Source organism: Eumetopias jubatus, unplaced genomic scaffold, assembly GCF_037043125.1.
Source record: "Eumetopias jubatus isolate StellerSeaLion01/CBP00866 unplaced genomic scaffold, mEumJub1_p1.0 scaffold_1, whole genome shotgun sequence".
NCBI classification, from domain to species: Eukaryota; Metazoa; Chordata; class Mammalia; order Carnivora; family Otariidae; genus Eumetopias; species Eumetopias jubatus.
The window spans coordinates 110,576,378-110,604,109 of record NW_028274807.1 but is presented as its reverse complement, the minus strand read 5'-3'; the positions used below and the strand labels follow the sequence as shown (position 1 = coordinate 110,604,109).

Sequence of the window (27,732 nt, the reverse complement as noted above, 5' to 3'; positions counted from 1 at the left end):
CTAGATGGACTCAGAGTGGACAGTCGGGCGCAAGGGAAACTTGCATCCCACTGGGCTGTCAGATGTGCCACATCTAAATCTTGTTATTTTCCCTTTCTATTCCAGGTGGGAATGTTCACCTATGATCTCAAAAGTGTTTTTTTTTTTTTTTTTGCAGGATTTTAATATACATTTGATATGCACTGAGTTTCTGAGGAATATAACTTGGGTGTTAATATATTTGGAGATTTATTTTATTAGTTTTAAACTTTACTAAGAGTTCACCTTTTCAGAAAATTTGTATCATGCTGTTCTGGCCTTTTTTTTGGTTTAAATCATTATTATTTATTTATTTGAGAGAGGATGGGCATGAGCAGAGGGGAGAAGCAGGGAGAGGGGGAGAAGCATGCTCCACACTGAGCCGGGAGCCCGATGCGGCACTTGATCCCAGGACCCTGGGACCATGACCTGAGCCGAAGGCAGATGCTTAACCTACTGAGCCACCCAAGAGTCCCTGTTCTGGCCATTTGAAATGGCAAGAGAACACACATGATGTCTACATTTGTAGTGACTTCACTGTGGTGATTCAAGGAACAAACCTAATTTTTTCATGTCTCCTAGGGCCCCACTTCTCATTTAAAGTGCCCATGAATTACCTGGGAATTTGTTGCACTGCATATTGTGACTGGGGATTTGCATTTGCATAGTGATTGAGATTTTGCATTTTTAACAAGCCCTAGATGCTCCCACTAAAACTTACTTTAGAAAAAAATTTTAGAGTGAGGGCATTATATTGATTTTTTTTTTTTAAAGAAAATACTGGTATCGGATAGTTACTGTTTATGAATTTCAGACTCGGGTAAAGGTATAAAATATATTTTTTCAGGATGGTGCATTGGGTTAGTTGGGGTGAGAGCTACTGCTCTGGGTGATTAGGAAGATCTATTATAAATACAAATGGAATTACAGACCCCACAGTCAAGAGAGAGTGATTCAGAATTTGTTTATTATGTTAATTATTCAAAACAGGTTATCATTCACTTTTTCTTTCTTTTCTTTTCTTCCCCCCACCCCCCCCCCCCGCCCCCAAGTAGGCTCCATGCTCAATGTGGGGCTTGAGCTCATGACCCTGAGATCAAGAGTCACATGCTCTACTGACTGAGCCAGCCAGGCGCCCCACACTTACTCTTTCAACAAATATTTATTGAATACCTACGTATGCTCTGTGCCAGGCACTGCTCTGTGTGCTTGGCATGTGTCTATGAACAAAATAAAGATCCTTGGTTTCATGGGCCTTACCTTCTAGTGGGGGAAACAGTACACATTGTAAGTAAATTACAGGGCATTTTAAGTGATAAGTGCTATGGATTATTGGAAGATTAGGAATGCTGGTGTTGAAGAGGACAGGGTGAGCAGTTCCACTTTTAAATAAGGCCATCAGATTTCTCATTGAGAATATGAAATTTGAGCAAAGGCTTCAGGTGGTTATGTAGTTGGCCATGGATACCAAGGGAAAGCAATCCAGGCTGAGGGAACAGACAGTACAAAGGCCCTGAGGCTTGAGGCCATCCAGTGGGCATGCTTGAGGAACTGCAAGGAGACCAGTGTGGCTGGAGTAGAGTCGGCTAAGGCAAGTGTGGTTAGGAATGAGGTCAGAAAGGTAATAGGGGCAGATCACACAGGGCCTTGTAGGACATCATAGGGCCTTTGCTTTTTACTCTTGAGTTGGGAAGTTAATGCAGGTTTTGAGCAGGAGTAATATGATCTTATTTAAGTTTTAAAAAGCTCCCTGTGCTGCTATGTTGAGAATGGCTTTCAGGGGGCAACAGTAGAAGCGAGAAAACCAGTTAGGAGTCATTGCCGTGTCCAAGCATGAGATGATGGGGGGGCCCTGACCCAGAGAGGGCATTGGTGGTGGTGGGAAGGGGGGTTGGATTCTGGATGTATTTTCGTGCAATTTAGAATGCAAGATAAAAAGTTCTCACAACTCAAGGCTTCCAGCAGTACCTGTGTGGATCTGTGACCTGTGAGGAAAATCTGATGTGGTCGACAAAGTTCTATGTTCTTGTCCTTCCGAGGAGGATGTCTGTGCATTGCATGCAGGCATGCCTGTGTTTGCAGGGTACATCTCTCCAGGCTCGTGGTTAGCCGTCAGATACGCTGAGCCGCTGAGGTGGAGTACCTTTAGAGCAGAAAGTGAAGGAACTAACTGGTCTTGAAAGCCTCTCACGGCTCCCCTTGATTAAGCCAGAACGTGTTTTTAGTAAAAATATATGCTGTTAATTAATGTTTCTTGTAATACTCTGATGGTGAATCAAAGATAAAAATTCAATTTTCTCATCCCATTCCCTTTCTGGTCTCATTCGTCTCCCTTCTTTCGTAGACTCCGAGACTATACAGAAATTTTGTTAGCACACTCGCTTTATTTAAGTTAACTGACACCTTTCTGATTTCAAATATGCACTATGTAGTTTTGCCCTCGATTTTCAAATAATTAATTTGGAAATGTGGGAGCAGTTTAAGATCTGTTGATAGGTGTATGCAGCTCATTTTCTGTGCAGGTCACGATTTCAGTGACCTTCGTGCTTGGAGGAGACCTGATTATCATAGAGCTAAACTTCCTGTAGCGGGGTCTTTTGAAAGCATGCCAAGCCAGTGGCTTGCCAAGATGTTAGGTAGAGTACACACACAATTTAGTAAAGTTACATGGCACGTCTCCAGGAGACCTCGGCTCTCAGCCAGGCTGACCTTTCAGGTGCTTATATGTCATAAACTATTTTGTCCTAAGGCTTCCTGCTTAATCACAGCAGTGATTTTGATCAGTTGGGTTTTTTTTTTTTCTTCATTTTACACTTGCAGCAATTCTTATGAAGACGAAGTACATATTCTCATTCTTGTGCTGTGGCTAGCATTACCCCAGTGGTTACTAAGACCTTTTCTTGGCTTAGAGTGAGGGGGAACAGAAGGTAGCTTCATTTACTCAAACCTTCCCCTTTTATTCTTTCAAGTCTGTATTTTAAGAACTGTGATTTGGTTCCATAGCTGAATGATTTGGACAGGGCAAAGTCCAATTTTTTTTTTTTTTTAGCCTTGGGCTATTTCTAATGTGTTGTGACCTTGGGAAGAAAAGTTCTGTATCCAGCAGGAGATGTTTTTAAGGAGAGTATGAGTTGTAGCTATGTATTTTTAGACTACATTTTCATATGGCATTTGTACTTTGGTGGCATGGAGTCATGGAAATTTCTCTTCCTAGTCTTGGGTTGAGAAGACAGTATTTCAGTGCTGGCTCTGTCCAGTTACTACTGCACTAGCTTAGTGAGCCTCATTCTTCTTATCTGTAAATGGGTGTGAAGATACATGCTTACCATTTACCTTATAATTTGGTAAAGATCAAGTGACCCAAGATGTATGAAAGAATTTTGCAAGCCCTAAATTTCCCTTCAGATGCTGCTGGTCATGGTATTGTGGTAATCACAAAGCTTGTGCCTATGAACCCGTTGTTTCTGTCTTTAACAGAACTTAAAGTGGAGTGAGCCATTTTTCCTGAACATAAATAAAATAGAGATGTGTATAGGGGCTGGCAGGGAAGGGAGAGCCCAACTATGGGGTCTTTAGAAACAATTCTAGTGTACAAATTCTATGACTTTACGTTTCTGCGTGTGGGGGGGATTTTTGCTCATTTTTTCTTTTCCCGACTTATTAGTTAAAAATTTGTAAACTTACAGAATAATTGAGAGCATAGTATAATGAGCACCCACATACTCTATATTTAACAGTTAATATTTTGCCACATTTATTTTTATCTCTGTACATTTGTGTATTGGTTTTGTGTATTTATTTACTTATTTAAGATTTTATTTGTCAGAGAGAGGGAGAGATCGTGTGTGCACAAGCAAGGGGAGCGCCAAGCAGAGGGAGAAGAAGCAGGCTCCCTGCTGAGCAAAGAGCCTGATGTAGAACTTGATCCCAGGACCCTGGGATCATGACCTGAGCAGAGGCAGAGGTTTAACCGACTGAGCCACTCAGGCGTCCCTGTGTATTGGTTTTAAATATTCAATTTCTGCTCTCTCTTTGGTGTGTGTTCCAACAGTTCTACAGAGTATAGCATAGTCGGTCATTACTGAGGCTGTCGTATGCTGGGTAAAGTTAGAGCTTTTATAATCTTTCTGATTAATTGATACCTTTTCTTGAACAGGATGAACTTACTGCTGTGAATGTAAAGCAAGGCTTCAACAATCAGCCAGCCTTTACTGGAGATGAACATGGCTCAGCCAGAAATATTGTAATTAACCCATCAAAGGTAATGCAAATTGTCTATTTCCTAAAACTTCTGAAAAAGTGTGTGACACCCTGAAAAGTGTGTGTGAATGTTGATAAATTAGTGTTATTTAAAACCACAATCCATATTCAGAATTCCCCAGAATACCTTGTATAATGTCCTGCCCTAGGACCCAATCAGGGATCATGCATTGCATTTGGGTGTCTTGTCTCTTTCGTCTATTGTAATCCAGCACAGTACTGCTCTCCGCCTTTGCTCATGTTGTTATTTTTGGGAGAGGGAGGGCTTTCAGAGCCGCTGTCCAGTTACGCCTTTTTTTTTTTTTTTTTTTTTAAGATTTTATTTATTTGAGAGAGGGAGAGAGTAAGAGAGCACAAGCGGGGCAAGGAGCAGAGGGAGAGGGAGAAGCAGGGAGCCTGATGCGGGACTTGATCTCAGGATCCTGGGATCATGACCCAAGCTGAAGGCAGATGCTCAACCGACTGAGGGACCCAGGTGTTCCCAGTTATTTTCTTATATTCTAGTCCTACATTCTAGATTTGTCTGATTGTTTTTTTCCTGACAAGGTTCAGGTTAAATATTTTTGGCAAGAAGACTACATTGCATATCAGAAGACATGCAGTGCCAGTTTGCCCTGTTATTGTTTATACTACGTTTGATGATCGAAGGTAGTGTCTGCTGTCACTTTACATTGTAAAAGTAGTTATCTTTTCCCTGTAGTAATCCCTCCAGGGTGATACTTTGAGACCAAATGAATATGCTATTCTTCAATACAGTCTTATCTTGTGATTGTATCATCAGTTGATAATGCTTGCTGAATGAGTTATTTTGCTGGTGGTTGCAGAATGCTGGTTTTCCAGTTGTCATTTCTCATACATTTATTAGATGGCATTCTTTTGTAAAGGGACACCTCATTTTAAAATTTATTTTATTTTTTATTATTGTTTTAAGTAGGCTCCATGCCCAAATTGGGGCTTGAACTCACCACCCTGAGGTTAAGGGTTGCATGCTTTACCGACTGAGCCATCCAGGTACCCCAAAAACTCCATTTTTCTTTTTTTAAAGTAATCTCCACACCCAGTGTGGGGCTTGAGCTCAGGACCCTGAGATCAAGGGTTGGATGCTCCACCCACTGAGCCAGCCAGGTGCCCTGACATCCCATTTTTTAGTATCACTTTGAACTCCAGGACTCTTTAAAATTTGATGTATCATCTTTTCTCTTTTTGATGTTTAAATTGTCTCTCACTTGGCCAGGGGGTGCCTTTAACCTATTTCTTGGGTGCTTTCGACATCCCCATCATTCTTTGAGCACTTCCTTACCTTTGATAAAATAACATATTCAGATTCATGTTCTTTCTGTGCACCAGCCCAGATCTGGATGCTTGGCATGCTCATTGCGACTAGAGTATCATAACTTCTAGGTCCTTTCAGTGGACAGAGATGGGAAACAACATAGATTTGTTTTTTCTCTTCTCTTGTCTTCTCTCCTCTTTCTTCTTTCCTTGCATCCATCTGCCAGTTCTTACCCAATACCACAGGGTTTTTTCTCTTTTCTGTTCCATCTTTTTATCTCATTTCTCCCAAAGTGAGAACCCTGGCTTTTAGTAAATTCAATATATCTATTTATTTACTCTTTTTTAAAATACATGTTAAAAAGTTCCAGAATAAACTATAGTAATGCTACTCCAACAACAAAATTACTGTGGAAAATTTATAATTTTCCTATTATACTTTTTTTCCTTAGACTAATGTTCATTAAGGGTATATAGTCAGAATGTTGTGTTAAAAATTTTCTTGAATCTCTTTCTCTGTGTGGTTATGTTAATAATTATAGGTAGAATTATTTGCTTGTTTATATTCTTTTAAGGTTTGATTTTCTCATCCTTCTTGAGTTATTTTCTGAATTTGAAGTATTTTTATTAAATTGAAAGCATTATACAAATGAAATCAAACATACAAATATACTTCCTTCCTCTTCCCCAGAGCTAACCATTGTCAGGGATTTGTGTGTCATTTAAGATCTGTGTGTGCACATGTACACAAATGTACTTGATAATTTGCTAATCAACTGCAATATGTGAACAATGTGAAAGGAAACAGCATTTTCTACAGATAACCCCATAACCAAACACAATGTTTTTAGTTTTGTCTTTTTCCAGTCTTCGTGTACTTTTTTTTTTTTTAAAGATTTTATTTATTTGACAGAGAGAGGCACAGCGAGAGAGGGAACACAAGCAGGGGGAGTGGGAGAGGGAGAAGCAGGCTTCCCGCTGAGTGGGGAGCCCAATGCGGGACTCCATCCCAGGACCCTGGGATCATGACCTGAGCTGAAGGCAGACGCTTAACAACTGAGCCACCCAGGCGCCCACCAGTTTTTGTATACTTTTTAGCATCACAACCACAATTACATATATGTTGTAATTGGTTTTCTTTTTGTAAATTGTGGTAAAATATATGTAACATAAAATTTACCATTTTACCATTTTTATTTTATTTTATTTTACTTATTGGAGCCTAACACAAGACTTGAACTCATGACCCTGAGATGAAGACCTGAGCTGAGATCAAGAGTCAGATGCTGAACTGACTGAGCCACCCAGGCGCCCCTTAACATTTAAAAATGTACAGTTCTTTGGCATTTAATGCATTTACATTGGTGTGTTACCATCACCACCATCTTCAGAACTTTTTTGTCTTATGTTTTTTTTTTAAAAAAAGGTAACATTATTTTGTATGCACTTTTCCTTGAGGCTGAAGTATTCATATTAATAATTATTAATGGCCAGATAACATTTTATCATTTACATGCTATAATGACCTAGTATATAATTATTAGCCTGTTGCTAATTTCTTATGGTTATTTATGAAGAGGCTGTAGTCGTATTTGAACATACAGCTTTTGTTCTTTTGGATAAATTTCCAGAAGCGTATTTACTTGGGTAGAAGGTGTCTTAGTCTTTTTGGGCCGCCATAACAAAATACCACAAACTGGGTGGCTTAAACAACAGGAATTTAATTTTCTGAGAAACAATTTATTTTCTCACAGTCGAGGAGGCTGGTAGTCCAAGATCAAGGTGTCAATAGGTCTGGTTTCTTCTGAGGGCTCTCTCCTTGGCTTGCACGAGGCTGGCCTCTCACTCTGTCCTTACACAGTCTTTCCTCTATGTGCGTGTATTCTGTTTCTTCTTATAAGGACACCAGTCCATTGGATTAAGCCCCGCCCTTTTGACCTCATTTGACCTCTTTAAAGGCCTTGTCTCCAAATACAGTCACATGGGGATTAGGACTTCAACATCCGAATTTTGGGGGAACACAATTCAGCCCATAACAGAAAGTATGAATGCTGTGTCTCTTGATATGAACTGCCAAGTTATTCTGTTGTATCAAGTTTTATGTCAATTTAAATAACTGAATAAATGGAAATAACACCCATTACAGCTTCTGCTTTTGCCAACCCTTCCTGTGAGATTTACTCAAGGATTCAAACCTTCTGAAGGGAATTTGAGCTTATAAATATGGAATACATGAACTATAGTGTAGTCCCTAAACTTTTTTCCATTTTCTTATAAAATGAATTACTTTCAAAATAGCTTTGGATGGATGGAAACAAGTTTTATTTATTTATTTATTTTTAAAAGATTTTATTTATTTATTTGACAGAGAGAGACACAGTGAGAAAGGGAACACAAGCAGGGGGAGTGGGAGAGGGAGAAGCAGGCTTCCCGTGGAGCAGGGAGCCTGATGTGGGGCTCGATCCCAGGACCCCGGGATCATGACCTGAGCCAAAGGCAGATACTTAACATCTGAGCCACCCAGACGCCCCTGGAAACAAGTTTTAAATTAAACAACTTCTCTCCTACCTTGTCTGAGGGAGTGCACATTGGTCTGAAGCTTATGGAGGGCAATTTAACAGTGCTGATTAAAATTACAGAATCGTGCAATCTGAATTCTGGAAATTTATCTGAAATCTGTAGTTGTACATGTATGCGATAACAAATAGAGGTTATTCATTTTAATGTGATTTGTAATAGCAGAAGTTTGGGGAAAACACTCCAGATGTCTGTTAACAGGGGCTTGATTATATACAAATATGGTGCACCCACACAGTACATCATTTGTGAAAGTGAAAAGCGATTTTCCGTGTACAGATGTGGAAGGCTCTCAGACATTTACGAAATGTACACAAAGAGGTATACATGTAAAAAAGAGAAAGTAATATATTCGTGTTTGTTCATGCATATTCACCTGAAGAAACCCTGGGAAGACATAAGAAACTAACCAACGTGGTTACTTGGAGGTAGGCATTGGGACTTGGGAATGAGGCTCTTTATTTTTTTAGGTTTGGAATAATATGAATATAAAATTAAGTGCATGGTCATGTTTTGATTCCCCCCCCCCTTTCTCTCTTTTAGGGAATTTTGACTTAGTTTACAGTGTGCAGTGGTTCCCGAGGTTTGTTAGGATGTAAAATGGCACATACAGTCACGTGTTCCATTGTTATTAAATACAAAAATTATAATTGTAAAACAGATTGCTGACTAGTTTTTTTTAAAAAAATTTTATACCTTTGTTTATTAAAATACTCCTACATAATTGCAAATAAGAGGCCTTTTAAATTTAAACAGCAGTGTAAGTAGGGGTTTTAAGTTCTTGGTATAAAGACCAAATATTGATTGAGAAATTTAAAATTAAACAATTTGCTGTTGGCTGCTTGTTCCTAAACAAAAACTGGTTTTGCTAAATTTTTTCATTTATTTCCCATTTAAACATTCTGCAAACATTTGCTTAAAAAAAAAAAAAACACACCATGAAGTTTGTTTAAAAAAAAAAGTAAAGCTCAGATCTTTTTTCTAATTACTCTAATTTTTTATTACCATATTATATTAACACACCAAAATAGACTTTTTTTTGTTGTCCATAAATCACAAGGGTCAAGGAATGCCAGTTCACATTAAGTAAAAGTGTACCAGCTTTTCACCCTTGTAGATAAACTTGACTAATTGCTAACAACTGTGTTCCAACCTACGAACTAATTGTTTATTGACTCATGAGCATTAACTAAGGTGGTGATTCGTATTTTGCTTCACCAGGGTAGGTATTTTATTTTAATCATGGTTGCCACTGTTGGCCAACCTCACCTGTTGTTTGTATCATATTATTAAACAATTACCAGCGAATGGAATAGGATTCTTGGCAATTCCAAGTTTTCTGTGGATTCACTTAAGTTTTAGGTATTTATCCCTTTCCTTCTTGTGCCTTTCTTCCTCTTTTGTCCTCTTAGTTTGGTTAATATGAAAATGCCACAGTTGTTCATAGGAACTCCCTTTGCTACTTTATTCCATTCAGAGCAGGTAACACTAACTTTCTCTTGAAATACTTGTACTCTTGAAATTAATTGGCAGCCCAGTTAAAAATGTTGAATACTTAATTTAATTGAACCTTTTGTAATTTTCCATTTAAATAATTTTTTCTAGACTCCTTTTTTTGAAAAGCACTGTGAATACAGAATTTTCCTTACCAAAAATATATGCTATTAAGATGAAACCAGAAAAAGAATGATTACTGTGTGATTACTAGACTTTCTGCTCTTGCATGCAACACCTCTCAGAAAACATATTCTCTCCAAATGTGTATGTAGTCTGAAAAAGAAGTACAGCTGAAGAGTAAAGCAGAACCCATTCTCTTGAAATTTATTCAGGATGTAATTAATTTCATCTTCTCATTTTCAAAGGCTCTTCTTTTTTCCTTGAACCACTTGTTAATAGTGGAACAAAAGTGCTGTGGGAGTTTTTGCATTATGTTAGTATAAGGAAATCACAACTCTTGGCTTCAAGGACTTAAATTGCCATTTATTTTCTGATGGGCTGCTTGAAGATATTCTCCTAAAACAAAAATAAAATACTGCTATACATTACTAACATACATACTGTCTTCAAACTTTTTCTTTTTTTTCTCTCGTTTCCAACAGATTGGAGCTTATTTCAGCAGCATATTAGCTGAGAAACTAAAGCTTAACACTTTCCAGGACACCGGAAAGAAGAAACCACAAGTTAATGCTAAAGATAATTATTGGCTGGTTACTGCTCGATCCCAGAGTGCAATTCATAGTTGGTTCTCTGACTTAGCAGGAAATAAACCACTTGCTATTTTGGCAAAAAAGGTATTAAGTGTTTCTTACATTGTTTTAATTATGGTCTTCTAGAAATCACGATGTTTGAGCTAATGTTCAAGTATGTATTGCTTTCCCCCTGTTCTTTCCAAAACTCAAAGCTTCAGTGGCAGGTACACTGTTACCAGGTGTGTGCTGCACATAACGCTGTTTCTCCCTTTTTTTGGATGGCATGTGGTTCCTGGTGCATCTTGACCTAAACATTCCACACAGGAAGCAGTTTATGTGGACTTTATTTATTTTTTAAGATTTTATTTGAGAGTGAGCGAGAGAGCAAGTACAAGCTGGGGGAGGGAGAAGGAGAAGACTCCCTGCTGAGCAGGGAGCCCGATGTGGGGCTCGATCCCAGGACCCTGGGATCATGACCTGAGCCGAAGGCAGACGCTTAAACCGACTGAGCCACCCAGGCACCCCTATGTGGACTTTAGGTAGACGAGTTTTTTAAATCGAGAGTAGGCAATAAGACTTTATTTCCATTACATTTTCAGTTTTCTTAGGCCAGGATGTCCAAAATGTGTCGTTTGGAAATTCTTGCTTTGATGTTACTTTCTTGTCTTGAAAAGTACCAATCCAAATGCTTTAAGCTAAGTCTCCTTCCTAACAAGTAAGATAGCAGTTCTGGGTGTGCTTGAAAAACTTCTTTGAAAAAGTTTCAGAACAAAATGGGCAGGTGTATTTATAGCTTCCAGTGATCTCTGTCTTGCACACCTTTGAAATCATCCCACATGTCTTTCTCATCTGGCCTGAAACCCTTTAGTCTTTAGGGTGTCCATCTTCTGTTCTTGATAGTGTTATTAACTAGTGTCGTGCAGGCCTGGCTTAAAGGAGAGCTCCTTTTTGTATTTGTTTTCTAAAGCAACTCTCTGAAAATAGCCTGTAGCTCCCATTTAGCTAGGGCTTTTTTTTTGCCCTAGTGCTGCCATCACATTGTGTTGCCTTGTGATTAAAGGCAACTGGAATCCTTGAAAAGCACAACAATCAGCATAATCACCTCTTGCTACTCAGGTTGTACCTGTCTCAACACAGGCTGAACCGTGTAGCATTTCTTTCCCAGTAGTGGACATTTACCATGTGGGCCCACGATGACCTGTAAATTGTGTCTGAAGGCCCCGTAAGTCAAAGGGCATCCTTTGATATTGCATGGCTTTCTAACCAATAGTTCATGCCCTCCGTGTTGATTAGGACCTTCAGTTCCCATGTAGCCATCCTGACATCTTTCTTTTTAGGTTTTCCTTTTTTTAAAATGAGCTTTTAGAATCCCTTTTTTGGATATTTCCTGAAAGCGGATACTGGCGAGGAACTGATGCCCTTGCTTTAGGGGTGGAGTGGTTGCTCATCTTTGAGGAGGGAGATGAATCACAGTGCATTGTATTAGCCATTGTTCTTCTCTTTATTAGGAGCTGTCTCTGGCCAAGTCAGGTGTCTCTCAGGTAAGCCCTGACATGAATTCTGTGCAAAGTTAAACTTTTTTTCTTTTTCTTTTTTTTTTTTTGGTAACACCATTGACTGTGCCTTGAAGTAGTCATTTCTTGGGCACTTGAAGAATCCCTCCTTTCTCTCCTCCACTCCTCAGCATATCATATTCTTGAGATGGCAAAAACTCTTTTGGATCTGGGTAAAAGATTGCATTCTCTGCCCTGTTCTTCATATTAGAAAGTTCAAATACTTTAATTTCTGGTGTTTATGAGATGACTTAATGCAGAGGGCCTTAATTTTCCTGCTAAAATCTTGAGCCCTCTTCCAACTCTGTTCTAGAGTTCAAAATAGTTTCCTGTATGGAATAGGTCAAGTTTCTGGGCCTGGTTTTCCATTATTTTACAACTCCACAGCACTCCCAAGTATTTAGCCACAGAGAGGTCAATAATGGCCTGTAAAGGGCCTTTTAACTCAGTCATGTGGTCATCGGTAGATTTGGAAAAATAGACTTATAGGCTCTAGGGATATTCTTCTGGCTCTTGAAGAGTTCACTAGGTATGACATGTTCACTTCAGGTGATGTTGATTACTGTGGTCTCTGGAATTTCCTTTTGCCTCTACTTCTGCTTGGTGAACACAGAGTATTGACAGTGATGTTCATCCGAGGGGAAAGGCACTACAAGGTGATAAAGCCCTTTTGTGGATGAAAAACCATCACATGCTAAGTGTCTTAGTTTTCTTTTACTACTTAGATGCAGCTCTAGCTTGGTTTAGAAACAAAACAGCTGGGTGCCTGGGTGGCTCAGTTGCTAAGTGTCTTTGGCTCAGGTCATGATCCCAGGGTCCTGGGATCGAGCCCCACATTGGGCTCCCTGCTCCGTGGGAATCCTGCTTCTGCTTGTGTTCCCCTCTGGCTGTCTCTCTCTCAAATAAATAAAAATAAAATCTTAAAACAAAACACTGTCCAGTGATTGCCTAGGTTCAGTTACAAGTTAAAGTTAGATGGTTTCTTTGCTGAAAATGGGATCCGTGACTGTAAGGAGGTCCTACTTCAGTCACTGTAAACATAATTTCCTTCCTGAGTTGGTCCAAACTATAAATTTGATACCCGTCAATATGTGTCTTCTTCCTTAATTAAATAGCCTTCTTCACATAAGTTCTTCTGAATTTTAAATCCCTTGATTTGAGCCAACCATATCTTATGGGGCTCGGGGGCAATGAGCTGGAAGTATGCCTTAGCTTGTTAATGGTAAGACCTATGGCTCAGTTTTGTTTGCTATTTCATCTAAACATTTCACATGTTCAAGTTTTTATTTTTCTCCTGTCATTTGTTCAAAAGAAATCCTTTGGGCATCTATAGAAGATGCTATTAGTAATGTTTCTTTGGAGATGCTACATTTACTTTTTTGCTTTTGCCTATTTTTTAGGCCTTGATCTAGTACTCTTTTGGTTCATCTGAATGAGCGTCAACCTGACCTTGACAACTAAAATTTAACTCTCTCATACTAGTGTTCTAGTGAAAAGCAGCATCTCAGGTCTTGCACTGAATATATAAGCCTGTGCTTTTCTTGTCCCTGGCTTCAGTGATAGTCTGTAAACCCAGAGTCTTGTGCTCCATGAAAGGCGTGCCTTGTAAACAAAATTTTCAGGAAATTTTCTTGTTAAAATGTATCACTGTGGTCTGCAGAGAGGAAGCCTTATAGCTTTGGCCTATGTGACTTTCATCTCCCTTTTAGGTGTATTTGTGCAGCATAGCTGCCTCTGTCGTCGGGGTTATGTTTAAAGTCAGCACCCAAGGCAGGAATTGTATGTGACCAAAGTTTGTTAAGTTGCCCATGAAAGACAGTGTATGGACAGCTGCATCTCAATGTGGAACCAGGCAGCTTTTCCTTCAGCATTGGGGCAGCTTGAATGTTTCTTTGGTAAGAACCAGGTGAAATAGCTTGTTTTAAAGGGCTGTGTACAAAACCCACTTCTCTTTTAATTCTGCGATCACACTTGGGTCCAAGCTGGTGAATAGTCAAATTTGCAACATACAAATGATACAAAATATCCACTGTCTAAAGGAGGATTTGACTAAGAAAAATGCCATGCTGTAACAATCAGCTGATTTGAAGTCTTTTGATATCCAACGCAAAATCAAGCTAGGGTGTGGCACATAGAGACCAGGGCTCTTGATAGCCATGGTGGTAGTGTCCAGGATCCTTTTAGGAGAGGGTCAAATGCCTGGCTTGAAACAGACTTTAGCTGGCACCTAGAAATCTTTGGAATTGGTAACAAAATAAAAAGTGTTCTGGTTTTGATACATGTAATTCTTTTACCCTTCTGACAAGTCTGTGGGGTGGACAGGTTTGTGTTGGTATTACCACATTCATAAATGAAGAGCCTGGGAGTAGTGGGTTTAGCTGTACAGGCTGGGGGCCAGGACCAGAGCACAGAGGTGGTAGAGGGAGTGGTGGGTGCTTACTGCTCCCATCCTGTGTATCATGGCCAACGTACTCTGTCCACTGTTGTACTCTACATTCGTAAATTCAATAGATCATATATAGATGACTGGCCTGTGCCCAGGATATTTAGGAGGAATTGTAGAAGAGTGGGTTAACTCTTTGAAACATTCAGTGGTACATTGGGGATACTAATTTGCTAAATAGTACATCTTCGTGGTCTGGAAGAAATAATGAACTGCCTCAAGTGCCTACTTTCAACCAGTGAATTAATTAACCAGCTATTTCTAGCTCAGTGTTTATTAGGCAGATTAACTGATCCATCATTTTAGCCTCTATTTTAAATTTTGGGCTAAAGGCACTTTAGAAGCTTTCTAGAAATTATTATGAGTGTTACAGCCAGAAAGCTTTATATAAAAAAGTGTTCTTTGATAAAATTTGGCGTGGGGACCGTTTTTCACTTGACCATCCCTTCCAATTTTGAGATAAACTCCTTGGAGTACTGTCATGAAATTATTTTCCCTATTTTGTTGATATGATGAGTAGCTTTCAGCATCTGAGAATTTGAAAGTAATTTGTTTTTTTATAAATAAGAGAGCACAACTGATAAAACTGTTGTCAGTGTGCTAAACATAGTTTTGATTCTTTTAATGAAAATTTGCTTAAAGTTTTTGGTTTTTAAGCTGAATGTACTATTTGAAAATCCATCGAGCATATACTTTCTTAGAGGCAGCAGGGACTGAATGTCTTTCTTTTGCTTTCCCTTTCTGTAGGTTGACCTCATGATGAAAATAATACGTGATTTTTATAAATATGTTATTTCTTTTTAGGTTCCAATCCTTAGTAAAAAAGAAGATGTTTTTGCATATTTAGCTAAATATTCAGTGCCAATGGTTCGAGCAACATGGCTGATCAAGATGACCTGTGCCTATTATTCTGCTATTTCTGAAGCTAAAATTAAGAAACGTCAGGCTACTGATCCTAATTTGGGTAAGTGAGACAGTACAATACATTTTATATTTCAGCATTGATTGTACAAGGAATTGTTGCCCGCATGCTCTAGCCATAGCCTGGCGAGGTGAGTACTGAGGAGGTCCATGGGGAGGCTAAAAGTGACTCATGGCGTGCACGCAGATGGATCCTTGTTCACCAGGCCCAGAATCCTGATTCCATCAGCAAATCATATTGCTGTTACCTCCAGAGTATGTCCTGCATCTAAACACTTCTCACCGCCATACCTTCTGAAATGTTGATTCATGCGACTGTCCTCTCAGCTGGAGACAGTGGTGGCCTCCTAACTGGTCTCCCTGTTCTTTCCCTCCTTACATTGTAGGCTCCAGACTGCCATGCTGATCACTAAGCCTGAATCCGATCACATCGTGTCCCTCTTGATAACTTGTCAATAGTTTCCTACTACAATTAGGATAAATATCCAGATTCTTTCCTGTGGCCACCGAGGCCATCCATGCCTTGCTCTCTCTATGATGTTCTGACGACATTGCCTTCCTTCTCCCCCTCTGACACACCACGCTCCTTCCTTTCTCAAGGCTTCTGCATTTCTTCCGTGTACTTGGGCTGTTCATCTGTATGGTATTCCCACATCTCCTCTTCTCAGAGCCTTTGGCTCGAGGGCCATTTCCTCAGGAGGTTTTCTCCAGCCACCTGCCTAAATAACATTCCTCTTTTCCCCCTTCTGCCCATTTATGTTCTCAGATATTCTTATTTTATTCACAGCATGTTTCACTATTTGAAATTATCTTTAAAAAGTGCTGTGTCTCTCACCCCTCCCTCCCACATGCACTGGCCCATGATCATGGTAGGTATTTGTTGAAAGAACTGAAGGTAAACTGTTTTTAGTCCGTCTTCACTCTTTTGGTGGCTAGACAGTGACTCCTTGAGGTGGTGCTAAAACATGCTTAATAAAAGACTGGATTCTCCATTAGAAATATGCACAGAGGATTATATGTAAAGATGTTAGAAATATGCACAGAGGATTATATGTAAAGATGTCCACTTAAAGATTAGGTTTACAAATAATTCTTTATGAAATGGAAACATGCTTATGATTTCATAAGGGAGACCCCAGCTATAAGGCTCTGAGAAGCAGGGCAGAAAGTGCAAATGTCCTCAGATAACCAGGCAGCGTCTCCTAAATAAGTGAGTCAGGCTGTGAGGTGGCTGGGAGTGGTAGGTGGTCCTGGTGAACTGGTCAGTGGAGCCCACTCTAAAAGCATGGAAAGTTAATCAAAACAAAACTGAAAACATGGCTGGACTCCATGGCTGCCACTTTTTGAGTTCAGGTTTGCTAAAACAAAGGTGAACTGTACTTCAAAACAGAACAAAACTGTATTGTGTATATATTTAAATGTATAGGGAAAAGTATCTACAAAGTGAACAGTGGTTATCTCTGAGTGCTGTTTTGGTAGCAGTCTTGTTAACTCTATACTTCGGATTGTTTTCACCAGCTTATTTTTTTATAGGGGGAGACAAAAGAAATGCCTCCTTTTTAAATTACAGAAGTTCTACATTCTTATTAAAATATTTGCAAATAGTGCCAAAATAGATACAGTAAATGGTCAAGTTTCTCTTCACTCTTCTTCATATTTTCCTTCTTGAACTTTTCTTCATTCATACGCAAAAACACATATATGTGATTCACATACATCTATCTATCTATCCATCTATCTATATATAGATAGATAGATGTATGGAGAGAGAGAGAGCGTGCGCGTGCGTGCCCATGCCTCGAGAGTGCAAGAGAGCAAGCATGGGTGAGCAAGCTAGAGCGTTTGTTAATACTTCTCTCCGGGGTCTGGATGTCTAGTTGCTTATACTAGCTACCTCTACTTTGATGACTAATGGGCATCTGAAACCTAGTATATACAACCAAAGTCTTGATTTCTCGCCATCCCTAACCTTCCTTCTTCTTTCTTCAGTCTTCTTACTAAATGTTATATGTAGTCACTGGGAGGCTAAGGGTAGAAGCCCTATTGCCATTCTAGCCTTTTATCTTTCTCTCAAAATTCTACATTCAGCTCCTCAGCAATCCTGTCAGCTTTACTTTGAAAATCGAATCCCAATCCGAGAATGTCTTCCTCCTCCCACTGCTGCTAGTCTTCTGGTTTGAACCACCACCTCCACCTTTGCCCGTGCTGTTGGACCGGCCTCTAGCTGATCTTGTTTTTGTTCTTCTCTAATGAGAGCTTCCTGCTAGAACCTAACTCATGCCACACTCTTATGCTGAATCCTCACCTGGCAGCTGCGCCTCACTCAGATACGTGCCTCCGCCAGCACGAGCAGTCGGCACACATGGCGGCCTCTCCTTCCAGCCTTGAGCCTGCCGCCTCCACGCACTGTGTGTTAGCTCGGATGGCACTTCCTACGAGAAGCCTTCTCAGATCACTCCAGCCAAAATGTCCTCTCTGTCGCTCTGTCGTCTTGTCCTGCCTTATTATTCTTCATAACTCTTAGTACCACCTACCGTGTTATATCTTAAGTTAATTTTTTGATTACTTAATGTACACTTACTCCCGACTATAACATTTCTCCGTGAGAAACTTTGTCAGATTTGTTCCGTACTAAATCTCCTAGGAGAGTACCCGGCATACAGAGGTGGTCAGTAATTTTTAAGATAAATGAATAATGAGGCCTGAAGCGTGTGTGTATTTGTCCCAGTTCATAATCCTTGAAACTTGTAGCATCACCAACTATATAGACTACTCCTCCTTTTCTTAGGTTCTTTTCATGGTTTTGTAACTTGTTCTGTCAGTGTTTTCCCTGATGTTCAGTTTAATCTGATTTTAACTGTTATAAGAAAGGGGAAAAGGTGATCATACAGGAATGATTCTGCCCAATGAAATATAATTTTAGGACAAATAAAAGTCTGATAGACCCTCATCATTTGCAAAGAACATGTAGATAGAGTTTTTAGGAATCTCAGTTAGGAATGTATCACCAGAACCATATGATTTCCTCTACCAAATGGAAGGAAGCCTAGCTCCAGTTTTGAGGTTAGAACATCAGAGACTTCCTGCATTCATTACTTTTACCATTAATTTTTTTACTAGTGTAACCAGTCGGTTGGGAGGGGGAATTATTTTCTACATTTCCCCCAGAGCTAAAATTTTTATTATTTGCACAACCATGACAGATGGTTGATTAAGTTCATCTACTAGCTGTGTTTTCTTTCATAAGACACATAACACAGGTGAATCTGTTTTTTGACTGTTTATAGAGTATTACAGCTCATTGGTCTTTATGATTATCCATGTGTTTTTTTCTTTTTTTTTTTTTTTTTAATAAGAGAGAGCACAACTGGGGGGTGGAGTGGGTACAGAGAGGGAGAGAGAATACTAAGCAGGCTCCATAACCAGTGTGGAGCCCAATGCAGGGCTTGATTCCATGACCCTGAGATCATGACCTGAGCCGAAAGCAAGAGTTGGTCGCTTAACTGACTGAGCCACCCAAGTGCCTCTATTCATGTGTATTTCTTTTTTTTTTCCTTTTTAAGATTTTATTTATTTGACAGAGACACAGCGAGAGAGGGAACACAAGCAGGGGGAGTGGGAGAGGGAGAAGCAGGCTTCCCGCTGAGCAGGGAACCCAATGCGGGGCTTGATCCCAGGACCCTGAGATCATGACCTGAGCCGAAGGCAGACGCCTAACGACTGAGCCACCCAGGTGCCCCTATTCATGTGTATTTCTAAGTGTGAATGTCAAATCCAAGAAGATCAAGTGCCTAATATACCATTTTTCATGGTAGAGTATAAAAACTTTGACCTAAAAAATGCTTAAAGCTAAAAATAAAAATATTTTAAAAAATGCATGAATTTTGGGACTTGACCCCTAACCTCTTAGGTCTAGCAAATCAGAAAGAGCTTGGGCTTTACTCATCCCAGCTCTGCTACTAAGTGACTGTTGACTTAAAGCAGAATCCTTAGTCTCTCCAAACAGCAGTCTTCTCAGCCTTGATCCAATCCAATCCAATCCAATCCATGTTGCCTTGAATTTCATGTCTTTTTAGTCTTCTTGTAATGAAGAACAGTTCTTTGGCCTTTGTTTTTCTTGATATTTTTAGAGGGGATAGACCAGCTATTTTGTAAGATGTCTCTTGGTTTGCTTTTGTTCATTTCCTCATGACTAGATTCAGGTTATGTACTTTTGGTAGGAATGCCATGGAAGCGATGCTGTAAGCCTCTCAGGACACCATATTACATTGTCCCAATACTGGTGGTGATAACTTAGATCTTTTGGGTAAGGTGGTGTCTCCCACGTTTCTTCACTACAAAGTCACTGTTTTACCCTTTGTAGTTAATAGCTAATTTATGTAGATATCTAATTCATTTTTCTGTATTCTTACATGTGTTTTAGAATGCACATGTAGTGTACTGTTTTTACTATCTGCAGAGAGTGCATGGTTTCAGTGATCTGATCTTGGTTTTCTATCACCCTGTTACACCTGATACCTCTCACTCTCTGCTTTGTCTTCAGCACTTTCTTCAGCTTCTTTAAGCAAATTCTACAGTGCATTTGGAAGCATTTGGCTGTGTAGACCTAGCCATAAGGTAGCAAGTTTCACACTCCAAGCAAGCTATACAGCCAAGCAACTACACACACACACATATATATGTGTTGAATTGGATTAAATTGCATACACTTCAGAAGATTAACTTGCAGTAATAGGTTCTATGTTCTGGCTTTGATGGTGAAAAGAATCATTCAGCACATTTGGGGCAAGATTGACTATCAAGTGTCACCTTTTCCTGGCAGTGGTTTTATGACTTCTGTAGTCTTAATGATTGTTCCTAGGACTGGTAAAGTGTTTTTGGTAGAAATGGTCTTTATTCCTTTGTAATAGAAACATATGTTTTATTTTCAGTTCCCACATTCAATGTTGGAACGAGCTATAAAGCACTGCTGTTTGATTTTATTGAAGAGAGTTTTTCCTAAAGTTAAGTGGGCTAACAGCAACAAGGGAGCAGGCCCCGTTGTGTAAATTCTTTAAATGTAGCAACACAGAGATTGTCACTGTCATTATCCAGACAGTTACAGATCTAAACTGTGGATTAAATGGGTTGCTGCCCTGGGGAGCTTGCAGCAGGCAAAGACCTCCCCAGTGAAGTGTGTACCCCAAAGTGAGAAAAGTGAGAGAGGCCTTAGGTTTCTAGGTGAGGTTTCCTGTGTCATTTCAAGGCAGGTAAAGAAATACTTGCCTTGGACAAATTGTAACACCAGGGCAGAGATTTTAAAGTAGAGGTGAAATTAGGGCAGCTGAGAGGAAGGGGTTATAATTCTCAGTCCTTATGAGACCCCAAAAATAAGATGTTATAGGTAGAGAGGATGTTTGGAAAATGCTATCCAATAGGTGAGTGTTACAGACTCAAGGGAAAGAACCCCACACATATAACGTGTAGTGGGTTTCAGATATATTTTAGAGTTGAGTGAAGTTTTGTTTTTAAAACAAGGTTGTTTAGTTGTCTTAAGATATTTTGATCTCCCTAGAGAAAAACTTTTAAAATGGGCTAGCTAGTACTTAAAAAAGTAAAACTTAGAGTTAGGAAATGAAGGAAAGTGTTTAAACAGATTAGGAGATACGACTGTAGAGTAAATAACGCAGACTTTGTACATTTATTTGTAGGAATGTTCCCTGTGAGAAGTCCTGTTGTTGCTAAGCCAACTGATTATAACTGTGGAGCTTCCTACCATGTTTGCTGTCACGGTAGCTGTTCGCATTTCTTGAGCAATTCTGGAATGCCCCTCACTGTAGGGCACAGGAACATGGTGCTTCTTCCAGGCTTTGATTGAATCAGCTCTGGATGTGTGCTGTGAACATGATCTCTGTTACTTGAGGGAGCTTTTCAGCCATGGGCATACCTCATCCCTTTACTGTTGGACCCCATAGCTGGGTTTCCTGTTGGCTTGTGTGAGAACAGTCCATTCCTCCCCACGTCTCCCAGGATTCCTGTGGTGTACCGTGATACCACATCTCCCATTTCTTAGTAACCGTTTCCTAGATTCCTTGTATGTTTTATTTTCTGATTTATTCAGATACTCTGTGAGAGAGATACTATATTCCCATTTCACAGATGAGGGCATCGATGTGCAGGTGGGTGCACAAAGCCCCTCAGCATACATGTCCAAAGTAGGTTTGGAAGCCTGTGCTAGACACTGCTGGTCAGTGGGGACAGACAGAATGTAGTCACTGCCCTCTGGGTGTTCATGCTTGGGGTGGGGCATATAGCCAAACAATCCCAAGTATCAGAAAAGGAAGGAAGAGCTAATCGTGAAATGAATTAACGGCGGACGGAGTCCCAAGGACAGGAAGCCCATGGAGCTCCACAGAGCAAGTGACGTTTGAATACCGTTTTGAAAGAAGTGTTTTGACAGAGTTGGGGGATGTTGTGTAGGGAAGGGCACTTCTGGCGAAAAGATGGTGTCTGCAGAGAAACAGGGTCATCAAAGAGTTAGACTTGTGGAACTGCCAGGATTTTTCTCATCTGATGCATTAGTTATCAGTGGGGTGGTGATAAAAGGCTGTGAGGAGCCTTGTGTGCTAAGGGGTCCATGAGTTCTGTCTGGGGGATGGTGGGCAGCCAGGAAAGGACTTCTTAGTACTATTATTGTTATAACACTTATCCTAAGTTTCTTGTCTATAACATGGGGATAATTATAATTGGCAGTACTTTCTAGGGATGAAATGAGTCAGGTTTCTAAAGGGTTTAAAACAGTTCCTGGCACCACATAGTAAATGGGCAGTAAATGTAGAGTAGACTCTAACTAGTTGCTACAATTGCTAGCCAGTATTTATTACATCATAACTAGCCAGTATTTATTATATGTGTATTGTGCTGAGAAGTTTACAGACACCATCTGTAATCATAATAAGCTTGCTCTGTGGGTTCTGTTACTCCATTATGTATACGAGAGACCTGAGCCTTAGAAGTTAAGTAACTGCTGGGGCTCCTGGGGGGTGCACTTGGTGGAGCATCCGACTCTTGGTTTCAGCTTGGATCGAGAGATCGGGCTCTGTGCTCAGCAGAGTCTGCTTGAGACTTTCTCTCCCTCTGCCCTTCCCACCCCGTGCTCAAGCATTCTTTCTCTCTCAAATCTTAAAAAAAAAAAAAAAAAAGTAACTGCCAGTACAAATGAAGCTGGACTCACTAGGTATTTGGTCTTTCCTCCTTGCTGTGATGCGGTGGTTGCTAGGGGGAAGTGGTGGTGTGGGTCTGGGCCCCTTGGAGGCAAGAAGCATCGCTGGGAAGAAAGGTGCTGGCAGGGAACAGGCTGCAGGATGTCAGGGTTGTGGGCAGCATCAGAGGAATCAGAACCCTTATTCTTATAGGTGCCATGGGGTACAGGCCGAGCATAGCAAAGTCCAGGGTGCTGTAGAAACTGGAGAAAGATGAAATTGCTTGCAAGAGGAATAGCTCTAATTTTGGCTAGGAATTGTTGGGTGTTCAATATGGTGAAAAGTGACAAGACATATCACGGGCATGAAGGCTTTTGGGGGGCTACAGATAGGTTAGAAGAAGCTTAAAATGCTTCGTGGTTAAACTCCCCAGGGAGCTGCTCTGTTTACCCCCAGTTGTTTCCCCTGTACCCCTGAGATTTTGCTGGGTCAGGCATTTGTGATGGAGGAGAGAATTTTCTTGGTTGACTGTCCTCTCGGAACCACTATCCTGATTGCCCCCAAAACACAGGGAAGAAGTAGCTACCCTTCTTGCACACTGGGTAATTAATTTGTGACATACTCACATTCGGGCTACAAAAATAAGCCCTGCTGAATACGTAATTGACAGTCTGGTTTCTTATCTAAGCCAACCAGCTTACTTTCACTTTGGGTCCCTGAAGACTGCAGTACTAACTTTTTTGACTCTAGGGACAAGCTTTTAGTTTCAAGTCAAGATTGCCTCCACATCTTTACAGTGTTCCTCGTATCTCATTTGTCATAAAAGAGCTATCTGCTTTGCTTACTGTGACAATAACCCTGAAGATTGGACAGAAGTGCTTGTATAAGTGTAATTTAAATTTATGCTATACATAGGCCTGAAAAGTAGGTTTTAATTGGTGGGGTAGCTCTGGCGGCTACCTGGATAAAAAATTCTGTACTGCAAGGATTGGGGCCTGTGGGCTATGACTTTGGCACCTGCCACTCTCCTCTTCCCCAGTAATTCACCTAAAAGTTTTAGCATCTATTGATGAATCAAGCCCCAAATCATTTTTTGGGGGGACGGCTAGATGTTGGCATTCTCACATAAAAATGAGCTTTCTCTCATCAACTGTGATAAATCGTGATTCTTTATAAAAGAAGCAGAGTAAATGTTAAATTCCTTTCCTTTGACTATCAATCTTCAGAGTAAGAATTGCTGTAATTATATGGTTAGTGGTGGTAAACGAGTTTATTTTTTTTTCTTATTTAAAAAAATTATCTTTGGTCATTGTGATGGGCTCATGGATTTTTATTCGTTCAGTATTTTACAGCTAATTACATTCATTCTTCATTTTAGTGTTCAGATTGTCCAAAAATTTGGCCAGTAGAAGAAGTTTCAAGCTTTTTGTATCCTTTTTGACATGACACCTTTTTGTCTTAGAACACTATCTTGTTTTTTGGCACAAAAAGACGTCCCAGGCTTATCTTATACTTTTTCCGCCTCAGATCTGCAGATAGTTATTTCTCTAAGGAGCTGTACTTCTTTCTAATGGGGAAACAGTATTTAGAAAGCAAGATCTGGATGCTGAAGGTGCTTATCGGTACTAGGATGTATGGCATCTAAGCTCTGTCAGTGGATGGATGGAGACATAGATATCTGTGTATGTTGTGCATACGTATTGGAGTTTATATATTTTTTTCTTTTTTAAAGATTTTATTTATTTATTTGACAGAAAGAGACACAGCGAGAGAGAGAACACAAGCAGGGGGAGTGGGAGAGGGAGAAGCAGGCTTCCTGCTGAGCAGGGAGCCCTTCGCGGGTCTTGATTCCAGGACCCTGGGATCATGACCTGAGCCAAAGGCAGATGCTTAACGACTGAGCCATCCGGGCACTTCTGGAGTTTATATTCTTATTTCCAATTTATCTTTAACAGTTTCATTTAACATTAAACTATTTTTAATTTTTGAATTTATGTTTACTTTAAAAAGTTCTAATCAAGTTTAATATGCTGCAGTGTAACTCTGCATTACTTATCCTTGCTCTGTGCAAACCTGTGTCAGCTTTTTCCAAAGTAAAGTGTTACAGCCTGTTTCAAGTTCGGATGCTAATGTGTGTTAGTGGTCCTGGTGGTTTGTGTGTGTGTGTGTGTGTGTGTGTGTGTGTGTGTGTATGATCATTAAGTTTTTGATGAAATTAAAGGTAATGTCTGCCCATGAATCCTTTTGAGTTTCTTAGAAAAATGCACTAAAAAAATTTATATTTCACTTCAATAAGAAAAGAGGTTTATTAAGATTTTATGCATTGGGGTAGATGCTGTGGAGAATTTTAACCAAGTGGGGGCTGTGCTGTCTGCCTTTTTTGTGGAGAGAAGATGCATCCCTAAAGCAGAGAGCAATCGGCAGTACATAATTACCTGTAATCATATAGGAAATGATGGGAGATGAAAAATTAGGGAAGGTTTTCTGAAGGAGTGAAATATGAGCTGGGCCTTAAAGAAGTCTAGCCTTTTAAGTAAAAATTAGGAAAGTTTTTGTTTTTTATTGCATCTTCAAATGTATTTCTTGGTCTTAGATAATTGTCTTCCTTCCTGGCAAGCTGGGAGCAAACGAGTTAGGCTTCTAGATCTGTGTGCTGTATTTGCTTGGTCTTTTCTGCTGTCATTTCTTCTGGTTTTGTTGGTTTGGGGAATTACCTAGTCTTGGATTTACTGTTAAGAACCATTGCCACTCAGCAGTTTCTCTGTTTTCTAGTCAGTTTTGGTATTGATTCCTGCTTGAAATAACTAATCATCTTCTATGAGAAAATGCTAATCGGAATCCCAGTTTAATTAATATTGTAGTTCTTTGTTCTTCATGGCTGTTGGTATATGCATGTACATTTACACTTGGAATGTATTATGCAACAAAAATATCTGTTAGAAGTTTTTGTAGTTTATAGACTGAAAACCTGTATTTTCATTTGGGGCACTCCCCATGAAATCTTCCCAGGTATTTGGGTATCTCCAGCTTACAAATTAGGGTAAGAAAATCCAGGGCAAGTGAGAAAACTAGGAATTCTATCCTGGACTTCTGGTTCTGGGTCTGGTTTGCTCATATGGATTGAGGGGTGACTGTGGAACTGGGGTGGGGAGTGGTGTTGGGGTGAGGTGTGAAGGTGTTTCAGAAGGCTCATTGTTTAATGAGTTTTTATTTGTTGTGCATCTTGCAGGTCGATTGCTTAAAGCATAATGGAATTTTAAGAAAAAACAGCTTGTGTGAGATGAAATTGTTTTTTTTAGTAGCTTATCCATAACACACAGTGTTCAAAGAGGATAGTAAAGTCTGTTGTTTCTCAGCCGTCACATCACACACTTCCAAGGGAATTGTTACTAGTTGCTTGTGTATCTTCTGAAATATATTTGTATGTATGTCTTTCATGTATGTTCTTATGTTCCTTTAAGAAAATCGGTGCCTGTTCCATATTGGGCATATAGTGGCCCTGTTCTTTTAAAGTGTTCTGGGCTACTAACTTTGTGATGACTTACGAAAGCTAGATCTTTTTGTGTTTTGCAGTCTGCACTGGAATGTTAATTCCATAATGAATAGAAACGCTCTTTTCTTTCTCTCTCTCTCTCTCTCTCTCTCTTTTTTTTAAGATGTTAAGTTTCAGAGTCATTTTCAGATGAAGTATATATAGTCTTTGAAATGAAATCCCTGGAATAAGTGGTTCTAAATCCGTTTCAGCTCACCATTGTCTGGGAGCGAAGGGATATCTGGAATATATTGACAGGATAGAAAACATATTAAGTCCAGGTCAGTACATTACCCGTTGGAGTGTCTCTGTGAAAGTAACACAGCTGACGTGAGTGGATTTCGTTACATGAATATATCATGCATCATCAGTCTTTGGTCTCCAGAAAAAGGCGGCCAGGTGAGTTCTGGAGGAGAGGATAATGGGGTTGGGTCTGCTTGATCTGTGCCATGGGTTAGCATATTTATGTTTTAGAGCTTTTTGGTCTAGAGTTACTTTACACGGTTATTTGACAATATGATGTCTGTAGTTTTTGTATTTGTGCTCTAATGAAAGACTCTTATCTGTCTAAAGCTTGTTCAGAAGTACAGACTTCACAGCAACTGCATTTAAGACTTAAGTAGTCAACACGGTGCTTTTACTGCAGAGACTTGACTCAAGCCAAGCTGATCATGGAACTCAATTCCAATGCAGAGTGCACAAAGAAAATGTAGTTTATCTTGCTCCGTAAGTGATCAGGGCTTTCCACCACTTCCTTGCTAGCAGAAGCGGGGAGCGGAGTGATGATAATGAAATGTCCTGTGTCATAATTTAAGTAGTCCTGACGCCTCCACTGTGCTGGCAGCGGATGTCTTTCTCCAGTCACCCCCCTTTCTCCTCCCACCCAGGTCCTCGGGGAGCCACCCCTTTACGTGTGAAGTTGTAGTTGTGCACAGAGGTATGTTCTCTACTTAGGGAAGCGCAGCTGTGGTTTCCTCACAGAGTCTGTTGTGTTGCTCTAGCTTTCCTCCCCTGGGGCAATAAAACTCCAGGCTTGGTCTCAGATGTGTAAGGCTGTGGGGACCTGTCTTAAGGGGTTAATTAAATGCACCAGTTTAATACTTGTAAAAATAATGTGCGTGTTACTCCATGTTAAGAATATCTCACCATGGCCAGGACTGCTGCTCATTCAGGTAATGCAGGAATCTGAAAAGCTTCGTGAAACTTACTATATGATAATCACAGCATTAATTTCAGACAACTCTGTCATGCCCCTGAGAAGGAGTTGAGCCTGTTGTGGTAGATGTTTTGTATGTGCCCGTCTGTTAGGAGGAAACCCCTGAAGCTGTCCTTGTGCCGAGAAGTTAGTGGGGTGATTGATGTGTTGAATAAGAAAGTCTTGTTCTAGGGGCTAAAATTGGATTCTGTGGTTGCCAAGAGCCTTGGCTTCAGATGCTGGTATGGGGCTGATAGGGAAAAAGGACCACTGGAGAAATCCCTAAATGCACCAGTTAGCATTGTATACATCAGCATGGAAACAAACTGGAGACCTGACAGCCAGAGGGCCAAACCAGGGAAGGTGCCAAATGCTCTTCTCCTCAGGTATGAGATACTCCCTAGCACCTAGGATGAAGAAAGGCGCAGTTAGGAGTTGACTTGCTTCCTAGGGATGCAATTCTTGCTCCTACCAGCCCTCCCCTGTCAGCCCCTCTTCCTCCTTTCCCTGCCCGAGACCTTGCCACCCATTTCCTTTGTTGGCCAGTCTGGTCTCTTTTTATCCTGAAATCACTAAGCATTAACTGTCACA

The 27,732-nt window shown here is 40.2% G+C and overlaps 1 protein-coding gene across 1 annotated transcript in view; it reads left to right on the top strand.

The window, feature by feature from the left end:
- Nucleotides 1–27,732, top strand: part of MED12L (mediator complex subunit 12L) — a 312,204-nt gene that overhangs the window by 25,668 nt on the left and 258,804 nt on the right. The window contains exons 2-4 of the mRNA XM_088025763.1: nucleotides 4,175–4,279; nucleotides 10,227–10,418; nucleotides 15,117–15,276. Of these exons, the coding sequence (XP_087881889.1) occupies nucleotides 4,175–4,279; nucleotides 10,227–10,418; nucleotides 15,117–15,276 (457 nt within the window). The remainder of the gene's footprint in view (nucleotides 1–4,174; nucleotides 4,280–10,226; nucleotides 10,419–15,116; nucleotides 15,277–27,732) is intronic.